Genomic DNA, 24,276 nt, shown 5'->3' with positions numbered 1-24,276 from the left:
TACCTCTAATTCATTCTCTTTAAAGATGTGCAATATCCTACAGTGTGAGTGTACCATCATAAAATCAACTATGTCCCACTCAAGCATCAGTCCTCCATTTGTTTGTTTGTTTTTACCATTCTGAGCCAGGCTACATTTTATGCATGTGTTCTCGTACCCTTGTGTTGCTACTTCTAATGGCTGGCTCAAAAAAGACATGTATATTTTCACAGATATTGCTAGATTGCTCTCCAAAATGGCTGTAACACTTTACATTTCCCCATCACCAGCAATGGTTTTCTTATTGTTGCTTTTGTTTTGATATCTAACTAGTACTTGCAATGGTTCTCTTAACAGAAAACTATCCTTGCTCTCTCAGGATAAACCTTCTTTGGTCAGGCCGGATGGTTCTCTTCATGTACTATTGAATTCGATCTGCTAGAACTTTCCTTAGAATTCTGTAAACATCTTCCTAAGGGATAGAGGCCCATGGCTCTCTCTTCAGTTCTATTTTCATATCAAGATTTCTTCTGCTAGTTTCATGAAATGATTGAAGGACCTTTCCCTTTATTCATTCACTCGTCCATTTGTTCCTTCACACAATGAACTGGTGGCCTGCCAATGCCAAGCACAAGTCCCACTCAGAGGAATACGACACTTCCCTACACTTTAGGGTATGGCCCACCATAAAATGCATAACCAGTGACTGCGTAGACACGGTAACTGAGAGGTGCACAGAATGTGCGTGAGAACCAAGGACTGGAGTTTGGTGGAAAGTTTCTGAGGACAGACCTACACGTCTTTTATAACCAAGCAGCTAATATTACAGGTTTACATAATTTGTGAGAGTTGTATTCCTAACCATTTGGTATCAAAACTAAATAGTTGAGCCAAGAATATATCTATATCTATATATACATATATATATATATACATTCAGTGGTGAATCTATATTTTTAGATATAGAGTCCTTAAAAGTGAGCAGTAAGAGCCAGGGACCAGTGGTTCATCGTTATATATTCAGGAGGCTGAGATCTGAGGATCATGGTTCAAAGCCAGCCCAGGAAGGAAAGCTCAGGAGATTCTTATCACCAATTAGCTACAAAAAAAAAAAAACCTGGAAATGGTTCTTTGGCTCAAATGATAGAGAGCTAACCTTGAGCAAAAAAGGTCAGGGATAACACCCAGGACCTGAGTTCAAGCTCCAGAACTGGCACCAAAACAATAAAAAATAAAAATGAGTATCAAGCAGTCTTATGGCATATCAACACTAATAATGAAGCATATGTTAGAAATTAATATAAAACCTAAATAAGGTACCAGTCACTTGGTCTGTCATTTGATTCTAAGAAAAAAAGTCTATTATTTAATGTTAAGATAAGCCACCATCTTAACCTAAAACAACCTTTTTATGGCTACGACATCACCCTCATTGGGGTCAATAAAATGAATAGATTAAAAATACTTTGAACGGCATCATCAGCATTCAGAATATCAAGCAGCACATCAGAGAAAAAATTGCTTGTTCAATCACTTCACGAGATGTTAGAACAAGAATAATCCTTTACTCAGAGAGAATAATGCCCCAGAGAAAGGAAATAGGCAAGGACATTTCTTTTTAGAGCATCTTCCTACACACAACAGTGCACAGACTCACAAACTTATCTCTGGATTCCTGAAGCTGAGAATAATAAGAACCCATCACAATACCAAAAAGATCAAAGAAAATTAAGTGAAGTTGACAATGAAAAATAACAAGTATTGAAACTAAAGGAAAATACAATTTACAGAGCAATTTATTTCTGTGTGGGGACTCAATTTATTTTGATGGAAATCATTCAAACCAATGTCACACAGAAGTTCACAGCCTGAAAACTTGTAAACTTTGTGGAGTGTTAAGTAGTAGTCAAAACTCTTATCACCAAGCTATCCACAGGAAAATAATGTATCAGAGGTGAGCTGCCAGCTGTGAGGCGATAGCTTAATTAATGGATTACATTTTCAGATGCCCAAACCAACTCATGAAATAAATTACACTCAAATGTGGGAAGTTTTATGAGAGCCAGAGACTCAGAGCTCCTAGCATCTGCAGACCACTTCGGAGGAGCCCAGAAAATGCTTACGATGCAGAATAGGTTTATAACCTACATCTCCTTTTTTTTTAACTTTCAACTAAAACAACCTGCCAATAGAAATGAGTGAGATAAAAATCAATTTTTTGCAAAACTGCAACCCAACCCCAACATCACGTAAACTGAGGCTGAATAAGAAAGTAGGTCATTGAATTTAGAACCCTTTAACTTCCATTTGATGAAAATGCCAGTATAATAAACTTCTCCAGTAAGTTCTTCTGACTCAGTGTCAATGGTCTGAATGCTGACAATGCCTTTATTTTCTCAGTGAAAACCGGAACACTCACCCTCAGAAAACAGAAAACAGTGTGGTTATGCATTGGAAATTTTGTCTTCCCTAGTTTTCTTTATTTCATCCTCTATCATCAGTTTAGAATGGTATATCTATGTTTGGATCTAAGTGAGAGAATATTCATTTGTGTCATCATGTTAGTATCTAACAGATAGTAATCTGATCATTAGTAAATGCTGATTATTATGATAGGTGACTATCATATGCTATCATATCACATGATAGGAGAATATAGGAACTTGTGCTATAATACAAGTAGCTACAAGTCCATTTTTATGGGAATCAAACCTGGTTCTGCAAGAAAGGAGTAATATACAAGACACTCCTTTCACAGAAAGTTTATCATGTGTGTAAGACCCTAAAGCCTTCCCCAGGTTTTTACCCAATTGAAGATACTCTGTATAAGATTCAAATAAATATCGAAGGAGTAAGAGGTTCATTTCATTATAAAGATATCTTTCTACAATATCTACAATATTTCTTTAATCAACTTCAGTTTTGCTTGCCTGCTTCTAAGCCCTTGAAAGTACATTATTATTCATTTCTTGGAACCTCTGTAAAGAAAGCTTTGCTTGACACTATTATGGGCAAATAAGCAAAGAGCTAAGAATTGTTCAGGCAAAGATTTGTTGCAAAAGAATGCTTTTGGGGCACGTAAAACTTCTGGGAGAAGAACGACATAAGTTTATTATTTAGGATGAAAGAGGATTAAAAATACATGATGTGTAAAACACTCAGTAGATTTAATAATGAACCAGACGTTGTGATATCTGGAGTTTGTAAACATCCAGAAAGAAGTACATATAGAGATCAAAATTTATAATACCCATACCTCCATTTTTCTGAATCATAAAATTCAGAGTACAACAGAGGAAAAAGCAAGAAGATAAAAATGCTGGAGTATATTATCTTGTATTTCCACTTTCCCCTTATCTTCCAGACTCTTAAAAGAAGTATTCTTTTCTTGGGTTGCTGATACTGGACTTGGCCATGTGACTTGCCATAGCCAATAAGATATCAGAGCATGCATGGGTAATTGTGTGTTTGTTTTTCTTCCAGAATATCCTTTCCTTCTACATCCTTGAGACTCAGTTCCACCATCAGAAACCAACACTCTGTGGGGCTTATTTCTCTCTTTTAAGTAATAATGATTTTAATCTCTTGCTTACATTCTAAGAGAATCTCGGAGTTTGCATCCACTCCATTGATTTTGTTTCCCACATTGATTCTGTTGTCTTTGCTTTGTTTCATTTTTGTTTTGTTTTGTTTTGAGACAGGATCTCATTACCTAGCCCAAGGTAGGCTTGAGTTTCCACCTCTTGAGTGCCTGGATTACAGGCATACATTACCTCACCTCACCTGGATTCAGTTCTGTTCTTGATTGTCTTTGGTGTGGATTTTTAAATCTGCTGTAATGTGTCTGGGGTATTTTTGCTTTTTAGTTTCTAATTGCTTACCTACACCTCAGATGACAGACCTATATCCTCCTGTGGTCACCCTGTCCTTACCAATAACAACAATATCTAGAATCACCATCTGTGTGCTAAGAAATCCCAACTCCTTCCTGATTCTAAGAACTCCTGGGGAATTCTGACTGTGACTCTGGTTTCCTGTTTCTGTAGTTTTCTAGAAATTCATCTTGTGCACATTCTGTTACTTTCTTAGAATGTGTCATCTCACAGCCCTGCATGCCTGCCCCTCCCACAGCACAATCACCACTGCAGGCCAATGTAGCAGATGCTGCTGAAGGCCTGAGGGATAGGCCACAGTGAGGAACTTTCAGTAAAAATTGGCAACATTAAAATTGGCCAACCCTGTTCTCCACACCTAGCCTACCAGCTGTCCTGCTCCAGAACTCCACTATCTGATGTTAAGGTTCCTTGTACCTGCTCTCCCCTGGAAGTCCTTTCCATTTCACCCAGCCCCTTTCTCCATTCCTGTGTCTTCTCTTGTGGCTGTTGCTTCATTCTGTTCTGCTTGCTGGGGTGTCACCTTCTATACCAAAGCAAGTTTTAAGGTACCTCACCAAAGGCTGCTCTCTTCCCAGTGGAGAAAGCCCTTCTGCTAGGATTTATAGCCTCAGCTCCCTGGTTCTCAGGCCTCCAGGCTCAGGCTGAACTACTCCACAAGCTTTCCTGGGCCTCAGGCCTACCGGCAGCAGATGGTGGCATTTCAGTCTCTATGATGACATGAGCCAATTCCTCCTCCTTCCTCATCAGCTTTCGCAAAGGTGATTAACACATGGAATGACACACATCAGTGATCATTCTTGGGGAGTACAGACCCTGAGTCACCAAAGAGGCAGGAGCGGGGGAGGGAAGGGAAACATCTTTCTAGCCCCTCTCAGGTTATCTCTTTGAAGAAGCAAATTGACAGAACCAGGAGTGGAGGTGCAGGTTTGTCTCAAGTTAATCATGCTGTCTTTAAAATTCTGATCCATTTTCTTGTCTTCTATATTAACATCAAGCTTTATGTTGGCATTGGAGTTGGTACTGGGAGAACATTTCACCTATGTCTGCATCTTTATGACAGTTACCAAGTTGAGGGTGGCTTGAGAAATGCCATGCCAGAGACATCAACAGTTCCACAAAGTAGGCAGTAACTGGCTCTTTGCCAGAGCAAGCTTGAGTGAGCATTTGAGCTAAATTTTGAAGGATGCATAGAAGTTTGTCATGTAAAGGAAGGGGAAAAGTTGTCTCCAGAGAGGACAGAGAGGTTGGGCTCTGGAGTATAGGTCAGAGTATCCCCAATCCTGTGCCACGCATGCACCTGGCTTCCAAGACGCTGATCCCGACCACCAGTAGGATGGCCAGTGTGGGACCACAGCGTCCCACACTTGCCCCCTCTTGTTCTAAACAACCTCAGTCCTTGCTCCCCTGCAGCAGAGCCATGTAATTTTCTTCAAGTGTTTTATTGTGGAAAATATTAGGACCCAGGGAACTGAAAGGAGACTGAGCTTTTAAGGCAAAGCAAAACCAGAACAACAACAACAAAAAAAAAAAAAACTAGAGTAGGGGGAGAGGGGAAGGGAATGGAAAGTGGGAGAAAAATGAGGGAGGGGGTAACAAGTTTGACAAGAAATGTACTCACTGCCTTACTTATGTAACTGCAACCCCCGTGTACATCACCTTGACATTAAAAGTAACTTTTTAAAAATAAAGTAAAAATAAAGTAAATAAAGATAAATAAATAAAAGGTGTGGTTTGCCAGGGTGCCTGGAGGAAACACACACACACACACACACACACACACACACACACACACACACACACACACAGTGGAGCCAAGGTGGTGCTAGCAACATGGGGATGTGGCCCAGCCAGGATACTGTACAGCAAAAGAGGGAGGACCTTCAAGTTGCAAGAAGTTCCAGAAAGCAGAAAAGACTGAGGCCAAGACCATCTCACAGTGGGGTCCCCACCAGCTCTGGACCGCGTTCATTCTTTTTGACTCACTTTTAAGTCTGCCTGACAACCACAAGTAGAAAGCTAAACACACCCTCCTGGCATCCACCTGCGATGAGCAGAGGAAAGAACGCCCACCCACAGCCTCACTGAGGGGCCTACCTTCTGGGTGAGATCACTGGCTTCATTAATGTAGCGATCGCGCTCCTTTTCCAGCTGAAAGATGATCTTTCTCTGCTTCTGGGCCTCTTCCTTATAGGTCTGGATTTCTTCCTCCAGATTTCTCTTGGCTTGCTCATGGAGTCTTGCCAGGTCTATCTGCTTCTGGGTTGCACTGATTGCCTTAAGCATATTCTAAAAATATGGGTGACAAGCCATATTACTGACAGCCTTTGAGACTACCCCTACTTTGTCCTTAAAATATTAAACGGCTTATCTTCTGTATAAATCATAGTGTTCTCTACAGAGATATAGAGGTTGTTATATGAATTTTGCACACAGCACTTTCAATGAATACATGAATGCACAAAACAATCACAAGATCCCTGGAAGGGAGTTCTATGTTGCTCCCATGTGTGGGCTAGGAAGCAGAAACGGAAGGACTAAGCTACATGCCTCCCAGTTCATACAACAGGAAAGTGGCAGAGCCAGGGTTGGATCCTGGACTGGCTGACCCCAAAGTCTGTGCTTTTTATTCTCATTCCACCTCCAGGGTATATCTTGTGAGGCTAGAACAACTGGACCAGGAGTATGGCTTGGTAGTAGAGCACTTGCAGAGCATGCAGGAAGCCCTGGGTTTGATTTTTAGCCTTGAAAAAAAAAATCTCTAAGAGCAAAAAGCAAAATAGTAAAATACCTTAAAAATAAAAATGTCTGGGCACCAATGACTCATGCCTGTAATTCTAACTACTCAGGAGGCTGAGAATCAAAGGTTGAAGCCAGCAAGAAGGCAAGAAAGTCCATGGACTCTTATCTGCAATTAACCACCAGAAAGTCATAAGTAGAGCTGTGGCTCAAGTGGTAGAGCACTAGCCTTGAGCAAAAAAAAAAAAAAGCTCAGGAATAGTATCCAGACCCTAAGTTCAAGCCCCAGGACTGGAACAAAATAATAAAAATAAATAAATAAAAATAAAAATGCAGATGTGTAGAATTAACACATCACCCAATGACGTCACTCCTGGGTATTCTCCAAAAAGCAATGAAAGCAAAAACATGTACATGAGTGCTTATACATAGTAGCACTCTTTTAAAAGCCTAAAAATGAAAACAACCCAAAACATCTACCAACTGATGCGCATAAACAAAATATCATCTGCCCATACAATGGAATATTAGTTGGCACAAAGAAAGGAGTTGAAATATCAATGCATGCAACAACCTTGAACATTACTGTTCTGATAGAAAGATGCCAGACTTCAAGGTCACATAGCATATGATTCCACTTGTACCAACATCCAGCGTGGTCCAATCTTAGAGACAGAAAGCAGATTGGTAGTTGCCAGGGGGGTGGGAGGAGGGAGAAGGGGGAGTGAAAAAGCACAGGATTTCTTTTTGTGATGGTGAGCATGCTCTCGACCCAGATGATGACAGTGGTGGCAAAATCCTGTGAATGTCATTCATAATAAATTGTGTATTTGTGTGCACTTTACAACTATACAAAAGAAATTAGCCTAGCTTTTAGAAACAAAATGTGTATGACCATGTCCAGGTCTATATTTCTGACTGAGTGGAACAGAATCATGTACCCATACTTTTTTTTTTAAGCTGCACTGGGGATTTCCTTGGTGGAGAGGTTGGCTACAGTCTGGTAACCACCCTTGTCAGGTATGTCCATTTCACTGTCCAAGATTAAAGGGAACCAATGACATTCCACAGGGAGTTTTTAAATGGGGCCTTCATTTAGTGGTGTGGGGGGTGAGAGTGCTCATGCCTATACTCCTAGCTATTCAGGAAGCTGAGATCAGAAGATGGTAGTTCAAAGCCAGCCTGGGCAAAAAGTCTGAGACTCTTATTTTCAATTAATCACACCCCCCCCTAAAAAAAGCCAGAAATGGAGGTGTGGGTCAGTGGTAGAGTGCTGGCTTTGGGTAGAAAAGCTCAGTGACGGTGCCCAGTCCCTGAGTTCAAACCCCAAAACCAGCCCCCCCCAGGCCCTCCAAAAAAAAAAGGAATTAATGGACACAGGCATTTCTGCTCAAATGGGCTGTAGCCATCTTGACCAAAGCCATCCACCAGTCCCCACCACCCAGCCTATGATTCCCTCCCCAGAGGAAATCTCTGAACAGGAAAGTTTGCTTTGCACCCTTGAAAGCAGTCAGACTAAGTGAGGTCAATGGAAGGAATTCTCTGGAGGGAGGAGGGCAGAAAAAAGAGGTTCCTGCCTTTAATGGAGCCTCTGCAGGATTTTAAGTATCTCCACCCCTCTTTCAGCTTTGGACCACCATGAACTCAGACCAGAAGGGAGGCGGGGATGGACTGACTACAGCCACCCTGACAAGCCAGACAAAGAAAGGGCGAGACATCATTGCTGCATCGCCAACCAGCGGTTTTCATCCCTAATGCCTTGAAGTTAAAACTTAATTAGCACTCACACTTACAATCTCTGCATTACGATTTTCTGATTTTAATGTCTATAATTTACAAGTTGTAAATTATAGATATTAAATCCAGAAAATTTGGTCAGCTGCTCTAGACGCCACATAACACACCATAACAGAATCCATGGAACACTCTGAAATCCCCAGTGGCCATATGATAATTCTCCAAAGTCCTTGTGTGCCCATTGGTGGTGATGGAGTTTCAATGAGGGGTGCATGAATGGGACACCATAAACTGCTGCTTAGAGGAAAGCTGAGCACTGTTATTTATGCTAATCTACTTCTGTCTCTGCCTCCAAGTTGTTTTTTCCTCCAAACAACAGATTCCAGGCAGATATTGTCCCTCTAGAAAAAGACATTTATGTACCACTGTCATAACGCACCTTATTTAGTATGTCCCTTTCTCTCAGAAGCTCATCCATGGCTTTCTTATCAAGCTCTGCTTGTTTCTTTGATGTCTCCACCTCTAAATCACCAAGGATAAAAAAGAATAATTAATGTAATATCAGCCTAAGAATCTGCCAAAGCCAAACTGATTTTAGCGGGGTTTTTTTCTTTTTCTTTTTTCTTTTTTTTTTCTTTTCAAAGTGATGTATAGAAGAGTTATAGTTACATGAGTAAGAAATAAGTACATTTCTTGTCAAACTGGTTACCCCCTCCCTCATTTTCTCCTACTTTCCTTCCCCCAACCCCCACAAGTTGTATAGATCATTTCCAATATATTGTCTTGTGCACTGATTTTAGCTTTTAAAAAACATAAAACTGTATAGCTACATCGTTGTAGCTATACAACTGTGCACTGACATGTGATCTTCATGACTATGAAGTGGGTTAGCTGTCCCACTCAATAAATGGAAACGAAGGCTAAGAGAGATGAAGCCAAGTGACCAAAGTTCACCACCAAGAGATGACAGGACTAAAATCAGAAGTTTGGCTTCTCTAACCAAAAAGTCCTTGCTCTTCTTAATCTTTTTATTACTTTACAAGTAAAGTAGAAATATAGAATAAAATTAGAAATGTGAATGGAAGTGGTGCTGTGGCTCAAGTGGTAGAGTGCTTGCCTTAGCTAAAGAGCTGAGCGACAGCACCCAGGGCCAGAGTTCAAGCCCCTCAACTGACAAGAAAGAAAGAAAGAAATGTGACTAAACTAAAGAGAAAACATAGATCAACTAGAATCTACTTAGGATTTTGAAATATCTTTTTGGTGTTTTTCATATGAAAATATGTGTTTATATATAGAGAGAGGTCTTCATAGACAGTAAAGATAGAATTAGTCTTTATTATTAACTCTTGCTACATAAGAAAATGTTAACTTTTGGCTCGTTGACTCGAATTCTTAGCTTTAAGAATGTCAACATTTAGCAGGACACCAGCAGCTCATGCCTATAATCCTAGCTACTCAGGAGGTTGAGATCTGAGATCATAGTTCAAAGCCAGCCAGCCCAGGCAGAAAATCCAAGAGTCTCTTATCTCCAATTAACTAGCAAAAAGCCAAAAGTGGAGGTATGGCTCAAGTGGTAGAAAACCAACCTTGAGAGAAAAAAAAAAAAAACAAGGGAGAGCTCAAGGCCCTACGTTCAAGCCCCAGTACTGGCACCAAAAGGGAAAAAGAAAAGTGCCTAGTGACCTTCTAGTTGGCTGGGAGGATCCTGGCAGTTTGAATGTTGTATTGATTATTTGACATGATGTGTGTTTGCACACATAGGGCCCTGGGTTACAAGACAACCATAATCAGTAATGATAGGTTCATAAATTAACCAAGCACAAAATGGCTTACCTCTCTCTAATCCCAAGATCTGATTTTTTAAGGTTTCCTTTTGCTGTTCTATTTCCCCCTTTTGATCTTCAATCTGGTGCAACTTCTTGTGGATTTGTTCTCGAATTTTGTTCAGCTTCCCAATATCCACGCGCATCTGATGGATTTCTTCCTCTTTGGCCTGCAATTAGTGAGAGAGAATTGACCAGGATGCAAAGTAAGGAAAGGACCAGGGACTGACAGATGATAAACTCCAAACCAATCAAAGGCAAGGCTTCCAATGTCAGTGTAAATCTGCTCCATGAGATTAAATCCAAACACCCGGTGTTTGGTTTTGAGAGAAATTGAAAAATACTACTCGCTGGAGAAAATATTCAGCTATATAAAGTAAAAATAATGAAAAGGCAGATGTCTCAAGTAAGCATCTCATTGTGGACACAAACAAAGGGACTGAGTTACATCACAAATCCATGACTTGTGAGTAGAATAGTATTTGTGTAAATACTATTCTATTAACAGTTGTTGTGGCCTTACAAAGGTGTCTCTCTGCAAAGGTTATTAACATACTGTTAAATACAGGATCATTATTTTTTGGCCCCACCTTCCTCAAAGTCAGTCAGTCTGAGTGTCCATTCACACAGATGGACAGGGCGGAATGATGACATGGTGAGCCTACATCAGAAATAATCCTAGCAAAAGAAATCTCCAGATTTTTGTTTATGGTCTTCAAGTATTATCATTTTTTTATTTTAAATTCTCTTTAAAAAAAAAACCTGTGCCATTAGAAATGACTGGAAAAGTAGTTGAGGATTCATCTGCAAACAACCATTAGCAATTATCTCGAGAAGGAATAGACAGGAATTGGCTGTGCAGATTACTGCTAAACACCAAAGCCCTTGGGGCCAGGATCTCGTAACAGGAATTTTCGAGTTTTTAAGATATCCCCATTTGTGTTATCAAAGAAGTGAATTAGTGCTTTTTTTTAACTTTAGTTTTATCTTAGTGGCTAATACATTACTGTGATTTAAGTAATCACTTCATCTCTGCTTCCAGGTGAATTGAGTCTAAACCCACTCTAGATTGTTTTCAGTGTTCCTCCACCACAGCCCACAGTGTTCAATTTAGTTGACTTTAAACCCCTTTTAATTGTAAGATGTTTTAAATTCAGTAGTAATCCAGACTCCATGCTTAGACTTCAGACAGCCTTGAAATGTCTAGGATGCATAAAAACAAGGTACAAATGTGCAAATAAGTGTGTGTGCACATGTGTGTGCATGTGCTTTCATTAGATTCTTTTAAAAAAAATTGTAATACAAGCCAGGTACTGGTGACTCAGACCTATAATCTTAGTTACACTCAGGAGGCTGAGACCTGGAGGACTTAGTTTCAAAGCCAGCCCAGGCATAAAAGTATTCTAGACAAGCTCTCCAAAATAACCATTAAAACATCATGCTGGAGGAATGGCTCAAGTGGTAGATCACCAGCCAGGCCAGATCAAAGCCTTGAGTTCAAACCTCAGTTTAAAAAAAAATGTTATGGTTCACTATTCAAATCTACACATTATTCTTGATAGGACACTCATACACAGTATTATAACAAAATTTAGGTTGGAATATGAATTTTTCCCTCTCAGAATTAAAGTGATAGACATAAAGCTGCACTGTGAATTACACATAATGTGTATCTGAATAGAAACAGTTTCCCAACCCCAACTTCATTGGCAAATACTCTTTAGGGAGGAAAAGAGAGAACAGGAAACTTGTCTTAAAATACATGATAAACAGACAGTAGTAAAAATCACAGTTCCAGAATCCTGGATGCAAATGCCCAGTAGGGCAGGTCCTTGCCACAGCCCTCCCAGACCACCTTCTCCACCAAAGTCGTCAAAACAGCATCTGAATCCTTCACTACTCACATGTGCAGGATAGTTCTAGCCAGGGGCAAGTGGTTACTTGCAAGGCTAATTACACAGATGAACATCTGAGCTTGCTTTGGAAAGTATTTGCATAAGCCTATGATCAATAATCAGGTTTGTAATTTTATCAGTAAGAATGGAAGTTAACAGGCTGCCTGCTTCCGGGCACAAAGCAATCATTATAGTCCTACACCTGCTGCTTCCTAAAGCTAATCATTTATGCAACCAGGGGCTCCACCACCAGGCAAACCTAACTTCCTGGGGTCTGAGGAAGGCAGTGCTGAGGACAGACGTGGCACTTGGTATTTACCTTGAGCTCCAATGCCTTCTGCTGGTTTTCCTGGGACAGCTGCTCACAAACCAAAGAGTGCTGCTCATTCTCTTGCTGAAGTTTGGAATTCCGCATCTGAAACTGTTCAAGTTCCTTAGCAGCCCTCTCATTCAGTATCTGCAGGGGCAGGAAATGAAAGATTAATCTGATTATAGTGTCCGCTTGTGCACACAGGAGGCCCCTAAACCTCCTGGAAAAATAACAGCAACCACAACTTTTTTTTTTTTTAATGCTTGCAAGAATTGTTCTGTATCCCAGATGAAAGCACTAAGCACTCAAATGCAATGAATGTCAGGTGGTTGAGAAAATGACGCCTTCTAATGAATGACTCAGGGAGCCTCTCTTTTTTCTAGGAGAGCCTTGGGAAGTCTTGTTCACAGGTGGTGGATAAATATTTTAATGCCTGTTTGCCATTTGGCAGACTTTGCATATGCAACAATTGCTATAATCACCACAAATGAACTACAGATTCAAATGGGTTTTACAGCTCTGGGGTTCTGAAGCTGAATCTTCCAAAGCAAATTTGGTATTAACATGCCTACAACACTTCCCAGCCCCAACCCAGAGACAATTCCTCCCCCCACCCTACCCCAACCCAACTGAAGTGGACACATGGGACAGACATAGAGTGACTTATAGCTGTCTGCTTCTGGTGTCATCTGGATCTTTCTCTTCCTCATTTGACCATTCTGAGTAGACAAGGTTTTATAAGAATAAAGGATTGTGGCCTGGGAATGGGGTTTAGTGGTAGAGTGCGTTCCTAGCATGCATCAGGCCCTAGGTTCCATTCCTTGGTATCACATAAACAAAAAAGTTAACACAGGGCTGGAAATGTGGCTCAGTGGCAGAATGCTTGTCTAGCATGCATGAAGGCCTGAGTTCAATTCCTCAATATCACATAAACAGAAAAAAGCCTGAAGTGGCACTGTGACTCAAGTGGCAGAGCACTAGCCTTAAGCCAAAGAAGTTCAGAGACTGTGCCCAGGCCCTGAGTTCAAGCCACATGAGAGGCAAAAATAAATAAATAAACACAAAATTTTAAAAGAAAAAAGGAACTGTCTTAGGAAGTCTTTTCTTTGGGGGAACTCTAGGGAAGATAGAGGGTTATAAAATGAGCTAAAAGCAAGAGGGGAGATGGAGAGAGAGGAACAGAGAGGAGGGGCAAAGGGAGAAAGGGAGGGAGAGAAAGAAAGCGCACAAGAGATATGGAAAGAGGAAGAAGAAATAGGAGAAGAGAAATATGGTTTAAGTACTTTGTTCAAACTATAACTCCCCATATATGCCAAAAATAAAAGTGAAAAGACACATTCAATTTTCCATAAATAGGACTAAGCAAAATGTTACCAGCTATGCTAAAGATGAAATGTTGCTATGCAAAAGGTGCTGTAGTTTTATCATGGTGTCCAACACCATGTCAATTCCATGTTCAAAAAAAATCTTGGGCTGGGAAGATGGCTCAGTGGTAGAGTGCTTGCCTCGTATGCATGAGGCCCTGAGTTCGATTCCTCAGCACCACATAAACAGAAAAAGCTGGAAGTGGTGCTGTGGCTCAAGTGGCAGAATGCCAGCCTTGAGCTGAAGAGCTGAGGGACAGTGCCCAGGCCCAGAGTTCAAGCCCCACAACTGACAAAAAAGAAAGAAAGATGAAAGAAAGAAAAATCTTGTATTTTTCTTCTAGAAACTGAACACTATTTTAATTCAGGACTCATATAAAATGAGTAAAGCCACTGCCAAATAAATGTATCATAGTATCTATTTTTTAGAGTAGAAAAGTGCTGTATAACTTGATAATTTTTAGAAACAAACTTCCTGAGCTTCCCGGATGAAAGTATTAAGAAATGACTTTCAATCTAATGAATTGCTTCTTTAAGAAGTGAAAAGGAAGCCAGGAATAATGGTCTACACCTATAACCCCAGGACATGGGAGCCTGAAACAGGAGCTTTGTAAGTTCAAGGCCCACCTGGGCTACATAGAAGACCCACTGTCAAAAAATAATAATAAATAAAAAGGAAGGAAGAAGGGAGGGGAAAGGAAAGGAGGAAAGGGAGGAAGAAAGTGATGGAAAAAGAAGGAAGGAAGGAAGGAAGGAAGGCAGACAAAAATTATTTTCATTCCATTAAATGGCCACAAGAAGGGAAATGTTAAGAAAAAAAACAGCACCAAAAGTATGTAAAGATTATGTTGTTTTCTAAACTTGAGACTTAAACTTGTTAAGAACAAATGATATTACATTCATGGCACAGTGGAATACTGTATAGCCATGAGTGGAAATGGTCTAGTGCAGCCATATCAGCCTTGTCTACACCACTGCAGACAGTACCGACCAGCCACAGGGCTGAGCACCTGAGGTGATACCAGCACAAACAAGGAGCTGAACTTTACTTCCTGAGCTTTCCATAAATGCTGGCGTCGCCCATGGCTTCAGTGGCTGCCACACTGGAACAGAAGGTCGTGGCAGGCTCCACGGTGCCCTTCCCGGGTTTGCCCACCTTCTGCTCCTTCAGCTGCTGCTCCAGCCGCTGCAGCTCCTCCTTGCTTTTCTGAACGTACTGCTGCAGGGCCTTGATCTCCGTCTGCCTGGTGTCCATGTCCATCTGGACCTGCTTGAGCTCTTTCTCCAGTCTTTCCTTCTTCCGAGACTCGCGCGAAGCTTCGTTCTGACGATACTGGATTTCCTGTTGGAACTGCGAGGTGCACAAAGGACAGAGAAGCAAGCGGTGACTCCCTTCTGGGGCTGGCGTCCACCCACCGTGGTCCTACGCCTCTCTCCCCGCACAGCACTGTCAGGTCGGTCACTCTCCAGGTGCCTTTTCCCCTGTGGCCCCATCAGGCGTGAACCTTGATGTTCACATTTTCATGGATATCGTGAATTGGTTTTTCAGGACCTTGGTACCAAAGGTCCGCCCTGATCATGTGGAACAAACTCTCGGGGGATGGAATACAATCAAGCAATCACAGAAACCTAGAGCTCTAGAAATGTTAAATCTGAAGGGATAAGTCAAATGCAGCTGGCTCTCCTAATATGAAATTGTTCTACATGTTCTAAATAGGTATTGCTAAACCAAGCACCATGCTTTTATCTGCATGTCTAACATCCTATGACAAGCCTTTTTTTTTCCCTTATGCTCAAAGAAGTCTCAGTTTTTCTCTCAGATAGGCACCTGATCTCTGGTTTTACATGCAATTGTTCAGAAGCCAGAGCTCGTACTCATGCCTATAACTCTAGCTACTCCGGAGGCTGAGTTAAGAACAAATTATGTCATATTCATCACACATTGGAATACTATACAGCCATGAGTGGAAATGGTCTAGTGCCACGATGTCGGCATTGTCTGTCTATGCTACTACAGTGCTTGCCAGTCGCATGGCTGTTGAGGACTTGAAGTGATAGCAGCACAAACAAGGGACTGAATTTTTACTTCCTGAATTTTTACTAAAAATGTTAAGTGTCACCTATAACCTAAGTGGCTTCCATATTGGAACAGAAGGTCTACCCAGGCAGACAAATCCAAGAGATTCTTATCTCCAATTAACCAGCAAAACAAAAACCAGAAGTAGTTGAGTGCCAGGCCCTGATCAAAGAGCGAAGCCAGAGCACCAGTCCATGAATCTACCATCTTCTAGGTGGCTTTCCTCTAAAGGAGAAGAGACAAAAGAAACCTCTGTCTCCATTGTCCCTCATGCTGGGTCCGCTGACCTTCTTCACCAGGGACACCTGCCAGAGCCTCAATTATAACCGGAGTGTCTGCCTTAGTGAACTCTTAGAACCTAGACAAAGAACAACTCAGGAAAAACTGCTCTCTTGAGAACAAACCAGAGAAGCAAGCAGGGTGGCAGATGCTTCATTTAGGCACAGAGGGTACATTGGAGAGAGGAGCAAGACAGGAAGGGAGGTGGGAAGGTCAGGGTGTCCTCTGAAAGCCAGCATCTTTCATCCTGCCCTGCATGGCAGAGCAGACCTGATTGATGGTGTTCTCTGCATTCTCCTTGGCGCGCTCCGTCTGCTGGTGCTGCTCCATAGTCTGAGCTAAGGTCTCCCGTAACTTCACCACCTCCGACAGGAGTTGGTCTCGCTCCCTTGTCACTTCCTCTTTGAACCTCAGTAAATCTCGGATACTAGAGAAGAAGAACACACAGGATTCAAATTAAATGGTCATCTGCTTAGGGGGTCCCTCCTGTTTTCCCAGGGAAACCCTGCAGGCTCACAGAACATGCTATTCCATGGACAGAAAGAGGTTCCTGGACCCTGACATAGGAGCTACTGAGAGACACTCACAGAAAAGAAGTGCCAGTAATAGTGAGCATGATGCAATAATCCCTTTTTTTTATTTTTAAGAGAATACAGTATCTATTCACATATGAGTGTGTATGTGTGTGTGTGTGTGTATATTTTATAAACATGGGGAGGGGCAAATCTAGGATTTTAACTCAAGGCCTCACACTTGTTCAGCTTGATTATTTGCTTGGCTGCTGCTCTTCCACTTGAGCCATATTTCAGCACTTCTTTTGGCTAGTTCAATGGCCATGGACTCTCATGGATGTTTCTGTCTGGGATGTCTCCAACCAAGATCCTCCAGATCTCAGCCTCCTATGTAGCTAGAATTACAAGTGTAAGCCACCAGCACCAGGCTTTTATAGGCATTTTTAGCAAAACCCAGTAAATCAAATATTAGGTGAGCAATTATCTCTGAGGAATTTGAAGTAGAAAAGTTAGGGGAAATGACACTACCCACATCTCTGTTTTATGATCTGTTGGAATAAGATTATATTGTTGTGCCTCTTACAATGAATGTGAAGTGGATGTCAACTCACAAAACTATTTGTTTAGTGTATCCACTAGAGGGCTAGGATCCGAGGAATAAAGTACAGCATGAAGAATACACACAACCAATTAATATTGACCTTTTTTTTCTCCAGTCACCCAAACAGATTCATTTCTCCCAAATGAATGTGTCCAGATAAAATGATTGCCTAGGATAAAAATTTGGAAAAATCACTCATGGTGGCGGGTTTAAGGAGGGCCTGTGATAGTGCCCACAGATTAGAAATATCGAATTGTAACCTCCACGTCTCATATCTAATTGTGACCTCCACATCTGGGAATGTGGCTTAGTGGTACAGTGCTTGCCCAGCATGCATGAAGCCCTGGGTTCAATGCCTCAGTACCACATAAACATAAAAGGTCAGAAGTGGCACTGTGGCTCAAGTGGTAGAGTGCTAGCCTTAAGCAAAAGAAGCTCAGGGACAGTGGCTAGGCCCTGAGTTCAAGCCCAGGACTGGCATAAATAAATAAATAACCATTCCATCTGGCATGGCATTCAGCCTCTGCCACAGAGTAAACCTGGAGAACAGCCAGTCTGAGCAGAAGAAATCAAGGGAGACATACTCTGCAGATGCTCACAACTGACAGCCATTGAACAACTGCTCAAAATGCAGTAATTAGACAGTGCTTATTTACCAACATTTGATATAATGGAAATGTTCAATAAGAAACCTTTGAATGCACACCCAAATGCTTCTTCCCTGTAAAACAACCTCAGCTCCCAGGCTGCTATGCCCAAGTACACTATCGAGGCGAAAACTCTTTCCCCTCTCCTCACACTTTCCCAATTCTCTTACAAAACTCCTCCCATCTGGAGCTTTGTTCACTTGGAAAATGTGGCTCTGATTCTTATAGAGCCGTAGGTTTAATACAACCACAGGTTCATTCTTCAGTGTGGATAAAGGGAATGTTAGAAAGAAAAAGGAATAATGAAACATAGAAAACCGTGTCTGGGCATCCAACAAAGAAGTTTCGCATTGCAGAGAAGCTTTCAGGACACCTTCCTGTCTATTGCAGATGGAAAAGCAACTGCAAAAGGGAGTTCAAGGCACATCATGAAGGGCGTGACCTACTTGGTATCCTGGTCCATTGACAGACCAGATCCCTGTTCCACGAGTTTGGTCAGGTTCACTATTTCCTCTTTCAGGGCCAGAATTGTCTCCTTGGCCTTCTGTTCCTTATCGTAGGCCGAGTCTACCATCTTCCAGGCCTTTTCGATTTCCTGAATGGGCCACAGCAGATCAGTGAGTAAAACCAAATTGGCTTCTATATACAAGAAAAACTAGCTGATAGAATACCACTGACTACAGTGTAGTGGTCATTAATGGGGGAAGAATATTATCTGATATGCATTATACCTTATGAATGAGTTATACTGAGTTACTGAACTGTTGTTCACCATGAGCTAGCCAAAATCAAACAGGACTGGCATGGGGTACATTTTTTTCCGTGTGTGTGTGTGTGTGTGTGTGTGTGTGTGTGTGTGTATAAGCTTCAAAAAAGGTGGCAATGCAGAGATTTACAATAATATTAATAATAATAAGCTCTCATAAAAATAAGCATAGATACAGACTTTAAACTGATATATTGAATATAACTTTTGATAAATTTTCAAATAAAAAATATATTTTGTGGTTGGGCCAAGTGAATGCCTAGATGGCAATGTAAGATTTGAATCCCTCCAGTCTGTACATAATAGCCTTGGTAATTCCCATTTTCAGAAGTCCTCACCCAGGCCTTCTTATCAAATACTTTCAGGGGAAAACAACACTTAGCAGGAAATGGAATCCATGGGGCATGCAGCTTCAGTTTCCTCACTGTTATAAAGATGCAATGCAGATTATTAACATTAACAAATAAAAGTGAATGACAGCCATTCAGGTAACAAGCAAAGCGCAGTAAGTGCCTGCAACAGCTGAGTTTTGTCCCACATCCCACCACCGAACCAATTCAAAATGTTGTCGAGTATTAGGTTGGTCTTTTATGGAGATAAATATCTATAAGCTTTGTGTGAAAATATTCCACTTAACGGTTGACAAGAAATAACATGGATGGAAGAGAGTGTTATTTAAAAAAATCATATTCACTTATTACACAGAGAAATTACTCTGGAGGAACCATGACGTACAAAATGTCACTTTCTGGACTTTGTTCTTATATAGCAATCCTACAGATGACCATTGGCAAAACAAATGAAGGCAATTGCAACAAAGAATATGATTACATAAAGTTTTATCCAAATCATTTTCATCTATTAGGCTTTTTTTCCAGTGCTAAGGCTAGAACCCCAGAGCTCCTGTGTGATATGTAAGCATTCCCACGCCAGCCATCAATTAGACTTTAGCCAATTCTCTACTTGTCCTTTTAAATGTATTGTGAACAGTGTATTTTCACACCATAAAATGAATTAACACCTTCTTAAGTTGGTTCGTTAGCAAGGAGAAGAAACTGACAATAAGGAAAAATTACACCAAACAAATAGTTTTCTAAGAAAAAACAGACCATATTATGTTCTGGTCTTGGAAGTTAATTTGAAATGGATGACATCCAATCATATGATAGCCAAGGAATTGCCTAAAGTGTTTTGTAAATTATTTTTCATAGCTACAGTTTTGAATTGCAAATTAATGTCTTGATCTCTCATCACCCTGAGATCAAAAACAAATGTTTTTGTCTCCAAAATCATATGACACTCTTAGGAGAAAAAATATGTGATGTTAATTGAAACTCCCTTCTACAAACTACTTAAAGATTTTATTTAATTTCTTTTTTTCAGTCCTGGGGCTTGAACTCGGGGCCTGGGCACTGTTGCTCAGCAATTTTTGCTCAAGACTACTGATCTTCCACTTTGAGCCACAGTTCCACTTCTGATTTTCTGGTGGTTAATTGAAGCTAATCATCTTACAGATTTTCCTGCCTGTGCTGGAAAAACCACAATCCTCAGATCTCAGCATCTTCAATAGCTAAGATTACAGGTATGAGCCAGCAGCGCCCAGCTAAAATTTTTAAAAGAACAAAAGAAACGTATAATGTAAAATTGTCATATTACTTTAATATTCCTTCTGACTGAATCCCTGTCTCTCCTATTAGAGGGTTTTGGAAGCAGGAGGAAATAAAAGAGGAATAGGAAGAAAGGTCGTGGAAATTACCATTTAAAAGTAGAAGTATTAGAATATCTTTAACAAGCTATTGAATGTATAATTGCTCACCTCGCATTGAAGACGCACACTGAGATTCCTAATCCCACATTTACTTGTCTCTGTCTCATTGGCTCACCCACTATTAACCAGAAACCAAATCACTAAGGTTCTCTATTATTTCCTGCATGATGAACTTCATCAAGTCTACCTGTTTTCTTTGAAAATGAATATATAGATCATATACATTTTTTGTCCACTCGCTACCAGCCTGGAGTTGCCAATATAATGAAAGAATGACATCTGAAATTCAAGGTCATCTACTTCTGGATCACTGACCTTCTTCAGGGAGGCGATGGTTGTCTGATCATCCTGAGAGAGCTTCAGAGCAGTGGCGACCTTTGCAGAATTCACCACAATCTCCGCATTCAGTTCTCTGCACTTGGCCATCAAACGCTTTTCATTGTCATAAGACTTTTTCATGACAGAATGAAGCTTCTCATATTCAACCCTGAATTTTTCCAGACTTTTGTCTCCTGCAAGTTCGCCAAGAACCTCCTGAAAATCTTTTTCTATTTCCTCAAATGCAGTTTCTTCCAGCGCTAGTTTTTCACTCTTCTCCTGTGTAAAAGAGCAAGGGTGGGAATATATGGACTTGACAATTTTTCTGTTGCTATCTGCTATATCTTCTACTCCCCCTGAATGAAAGGGCTTCATACAGGCACAGGAAAAGCCACTGGCAAGCAGAAAAAAATATGTTTGAAATTTCTATTTTCATCCCCTGAAGCATTTGTGATATATATACATATATATATATATACATATATATATCACTATAACTAATTAAATGAGGACATACTGGAATGTGGCAGGCCCCACCAATATGAGTTACGTCCTTAACAAGACATAAAAGGAGAACCTGTTAACAAACAGATGTGGAAGAACATCTGTGAGGACACAAAGTTGAAGTGAATGGTTGGAGTTGCATCTAGGAAAAGCGAAGGATTGCCTACCACTGCTTGAAGCTAGGAAGAGGCAAGGATGGTTTGTAGTCTGGTTCTCCAAGGGGGTGTCATTCTGCCAGCATCTAGATTTTAGACTTTTAGTCTTGAGAGCTGGGAGACAAGCATTCTGTTCTAGGCAACCTGGGTTTATGGTACTCTGTCATTTGTTTGTCTGTCTTGTTAGGTTGGGTTGGGTTTGGCCTGGTAGTATTAGAGTTTTGAAATCAAGGCTTCATGCTTGCAAGCACTCTGCCACTTCAGCCATGACCTCTGTCCTTTGGCATTCCTCCTGCTTTTGCCCAGCCAACCTTGGATCTCAATCCTCCTCCTCCTGCCTTTGGAGTAGTTAGGAAAAACATGAACCACCACAACTGGGCAGTTTGTGGTACTTAGTTATGACTAAGTACCTACTTCTTATTAGGAACAGAATAATAATGATAGAGGTATGGTTAGTATATTTCTTCATTCATTGAGCAAATATTTGTTGAATACCTTATATAAGTAATTCTGCTGATGTCTCCTACAGGAGATACCAAAGTAAATAATAAATAGCCCACCCACAGGCAATGTGTTTTTTGGTCACCTGATGGAGTATGTCATGCAAATGATGGAAATATAAAATTTAGTCCTTGATATAAAATACATTCAAAGTTCTATAAGAAGAGAGAATTTCTTAAAGCAGCAAGAAAGCAACAAATAATAAAAGAACTGGCATTTGAGCAGTCCTAGAAGGAAGAAAGAATTTTTCACAGGTGGAGGTGGAAGAAAGGGCAACCTGGGTGAGAATTAGCAGTGTTTGAGCAGAAGTCAGGGTCAAGCAAGGGTTCAAATTTGCCAGTGTGTGAGAGGAATACAGGAAGGAGATTAGCTAGTGTATTAGGGATGGACTAGAGGCAGACAAGAGTATTCTAAGGAGTATAGGTTGCATTATTCTGAAGACCACAAAGAACTACTCAAGACTTTTAAGCAGAAGAAGAATGTGGCGTGACAGTGCCCAAGGAGCAAGGATGAGAGAGGGGTGACAAGGGTTAGTGGTGTTCATACAGGGAAACTAGACAGTCCACTAGGGTGGGATGATAATGGAGTGTAGATTGAGTAGAGGAAACAAGGGATGCAATAGGGGTGGAGCCTTGTGGTGCTAAGAAACTCTGGGACCAAAGCTGGCTCCATGGACCCACAACCCACTCATTGGTGTAGGTTTAATGCTCAGAAATGCCCACCCTTGGTTAATATCATTTTTTTTTGCCATCATTGTGGGGCCTGAACTCTGGGCTTGGGCGCTGTCCCTCACCTCTTCAGCTCAAGGCTAGTGCTCTACCACTTAAGCCACCACCACGTCTGGCTTTTTTTTTCTGCTTATATGGTACAGAGGAATTGAACCCAGGGCCTCATGCATGCAAGGCAAGCACTCTACCACTGAGCTACCTTCCCAGCCCTAATGTCAAAATTCTTAATTTTTTTTTTTGGTCAGTTGTGGGGCTTGAACTCTGGGCCTGGGCACTGTCCCTCACCTCTCCAGCTCAAGGCTAGTGCTTGAGCCACAGGACCACTTTGGGTTTTCTGGTAGTTACTTGGAGATAAGAGTCTTACAGATTTTCCTGCCTGGGCTGGCTTTGAACCTCGATCCTCAGATCTCAGCCTCCTGAGTAGCTAGGATTATAGGTGTGAGCCCCCAATGCCTGGCTTCTTAATAATTTTTGAACAGGAATTTTGTTTTGTACTGGGCCTCACAAACCAAATAGCTGCTCCTATGGAACTCTTACAGGAGTGTGTAAGCGTTTTGTTGTTGTTGTTTGTTGTTTTCTGCCAAGATCCACTTACATACGTAAAGCATCATTGGAGAGCCATATAAAATTATCCATACAAGCAGGGTAGCCACAAGAAGCATCGAGAAGCTGTAGGTATCCATATCAGCATGTACCAAATGATTTAGTGAACCTTACAGGGCTCAGGGGCCGGACATTCCCACCGCTGAGTAGGTGAGGATGGAGAGGGCAATGAATGCCCTGGGACAGGGCAATGAAGGATTAGGATGGGAACAGTGAATGGCAAGTGATGGCAAGGTGCTGGGGGCGATGCGGTTAGAAATGAGAGGACAGCGTTTCGCTGAAGGAGCTTAGAGAGGCAAGCCCCGTCGGTGAGGCTGCAGACAGGGTGCTCTACGATGCAGGGGGGGGTGGGTCTAGAAGCTGTACGAGTGAACGCCAGGGTCGAAGACCGCCCAGGGCAGTGCAGAAGGGCTCAAAGGCCTTCGTGAAGAGGTCTGGCAGCCGGCGACCACACGACAGGGCATCAGAGCGTGACCAGGGCCCAGGCAGCATGCAGCGGCGACAGTGCGTGTCTGCGGGTAGCTCTCCGTGACAGCTCAAACGGTAGGGGTGGGTACAGGGGACCCACGGGTCTGGAAACTCTTGAAATGAGGACCGGAGGTAGATGGAGGAAGGCTGGCTAAGGGAGATCCCAGGTAGGAAGGGTAGGATCAGGAGGGCGGATCCCAGTCAGCGAATGAGACCGGGGGCAGCCCCAGCAGGAGAGGGCTGACGGGGAGGGGAAAGGCGGGAGGCGGTGACTCCTGACCTCGGCCATCCTGACGCTCTGTCGGGGCGGCCTCAGAGGCTGCTGTGGAGTTCGCAGAACCTGGGACGGAGACAAGAGAAGGTGCTGTGCTCTGCCCCCAGTGTCTGAAACGGCGACACGTTATCTCTATCGCCCTCCAGGGGCCCGGAACCCCGGGCTCCTCGCGTCCTCCGTCGCCTGGCAACCGCTACGCGCCCCCCCTCCCCAGGTCTCGAGCCTATGTTCGAGAGGGGCGGAGCCTCAGTGACTGGCACATGGGTGGTGTGCCTCAGAGAAATATGCAAATCTATCGCGAGTGGGGCGGAGACATGTAAATTAGTGGGCTGGGC

The 24,276-nt window shown here is 41.9% G+C and overlaps 1 protein-coding gene across 1 annotated transcript in view; it reads right to left on the bottom strand.

Moving 5' to 3' along the window:
- Positions 1 to 24,063, bottom strand: part of Cfap58 (cilia and flagella associated protein 58) — a 98,385-nt gene extending 74,322 nt beyond the window's left edge. The window contains exons 1-9 of the mRNA XM_013017658.1: positions 23,948 to 24,063; positions 20,706 to 20,987; positions 18,303 to 18,451; positions 16,367 to 16,523; positions 14,897 to 15,091; positions 12,386 to 12,523; positions 10,182 to 10,341; positions 8,788 to 8,870; positions 5,970 to 6,161 (exon numbers count right to left, since the gene is read on the bottom strand). Coding sequence (XP_012873112.1) covers positions 5,970 to 6,161; positions 8,788 to 8,870; positions 10,182 to 10,341; positions 12,386 to 12,523; positions 14,897 to 15,091; positions 16,367 to 16,523; positions 18,303 to 18,451; positions 20,706 to 20,987; positions 23,948 to 23,956 — 1,365 coding nt within the window. The 5' untranslated portion in view covers positions 23,957 to 24,063. The remainder of the gene's footprint in view (positions 1 to 5,969; positions 6,162 to 8,787; positions 8,871 to 10,181; positions 10,342 to 12,385; positions 12,524 to 14,896; positions 15,092 to 16,366; positions 16,524 to 18,302; positions 18,452 to 20,705; positions 20,988 to 23,947) is intronic.
- Positions 24,064 to 24,276: the final 213 nt, after the last annotated feature.

The sequence above is a fragment of the Dipodomys ordii genome, unplaced genomic scaffold (assembly GCF_000151885.1).
Source record: "Dipodomys ordii isolate 6190 unplaced genomic scaffold, Dord_2.0 Scaffold36, whole genome shotgun sequence".
Classification (NCBI taxonomy): domain Eukaryota; kingdom Metazoa; phylum Chordata; class Mammalia; order Rodentia; family Heteromyidae; genus Dipodomys; species Dipodomys ordii.
Note: the sequence above shows the minus strand (reverse complement) of the source record. Positions and strands in the feature narration are given on the sequence as shown.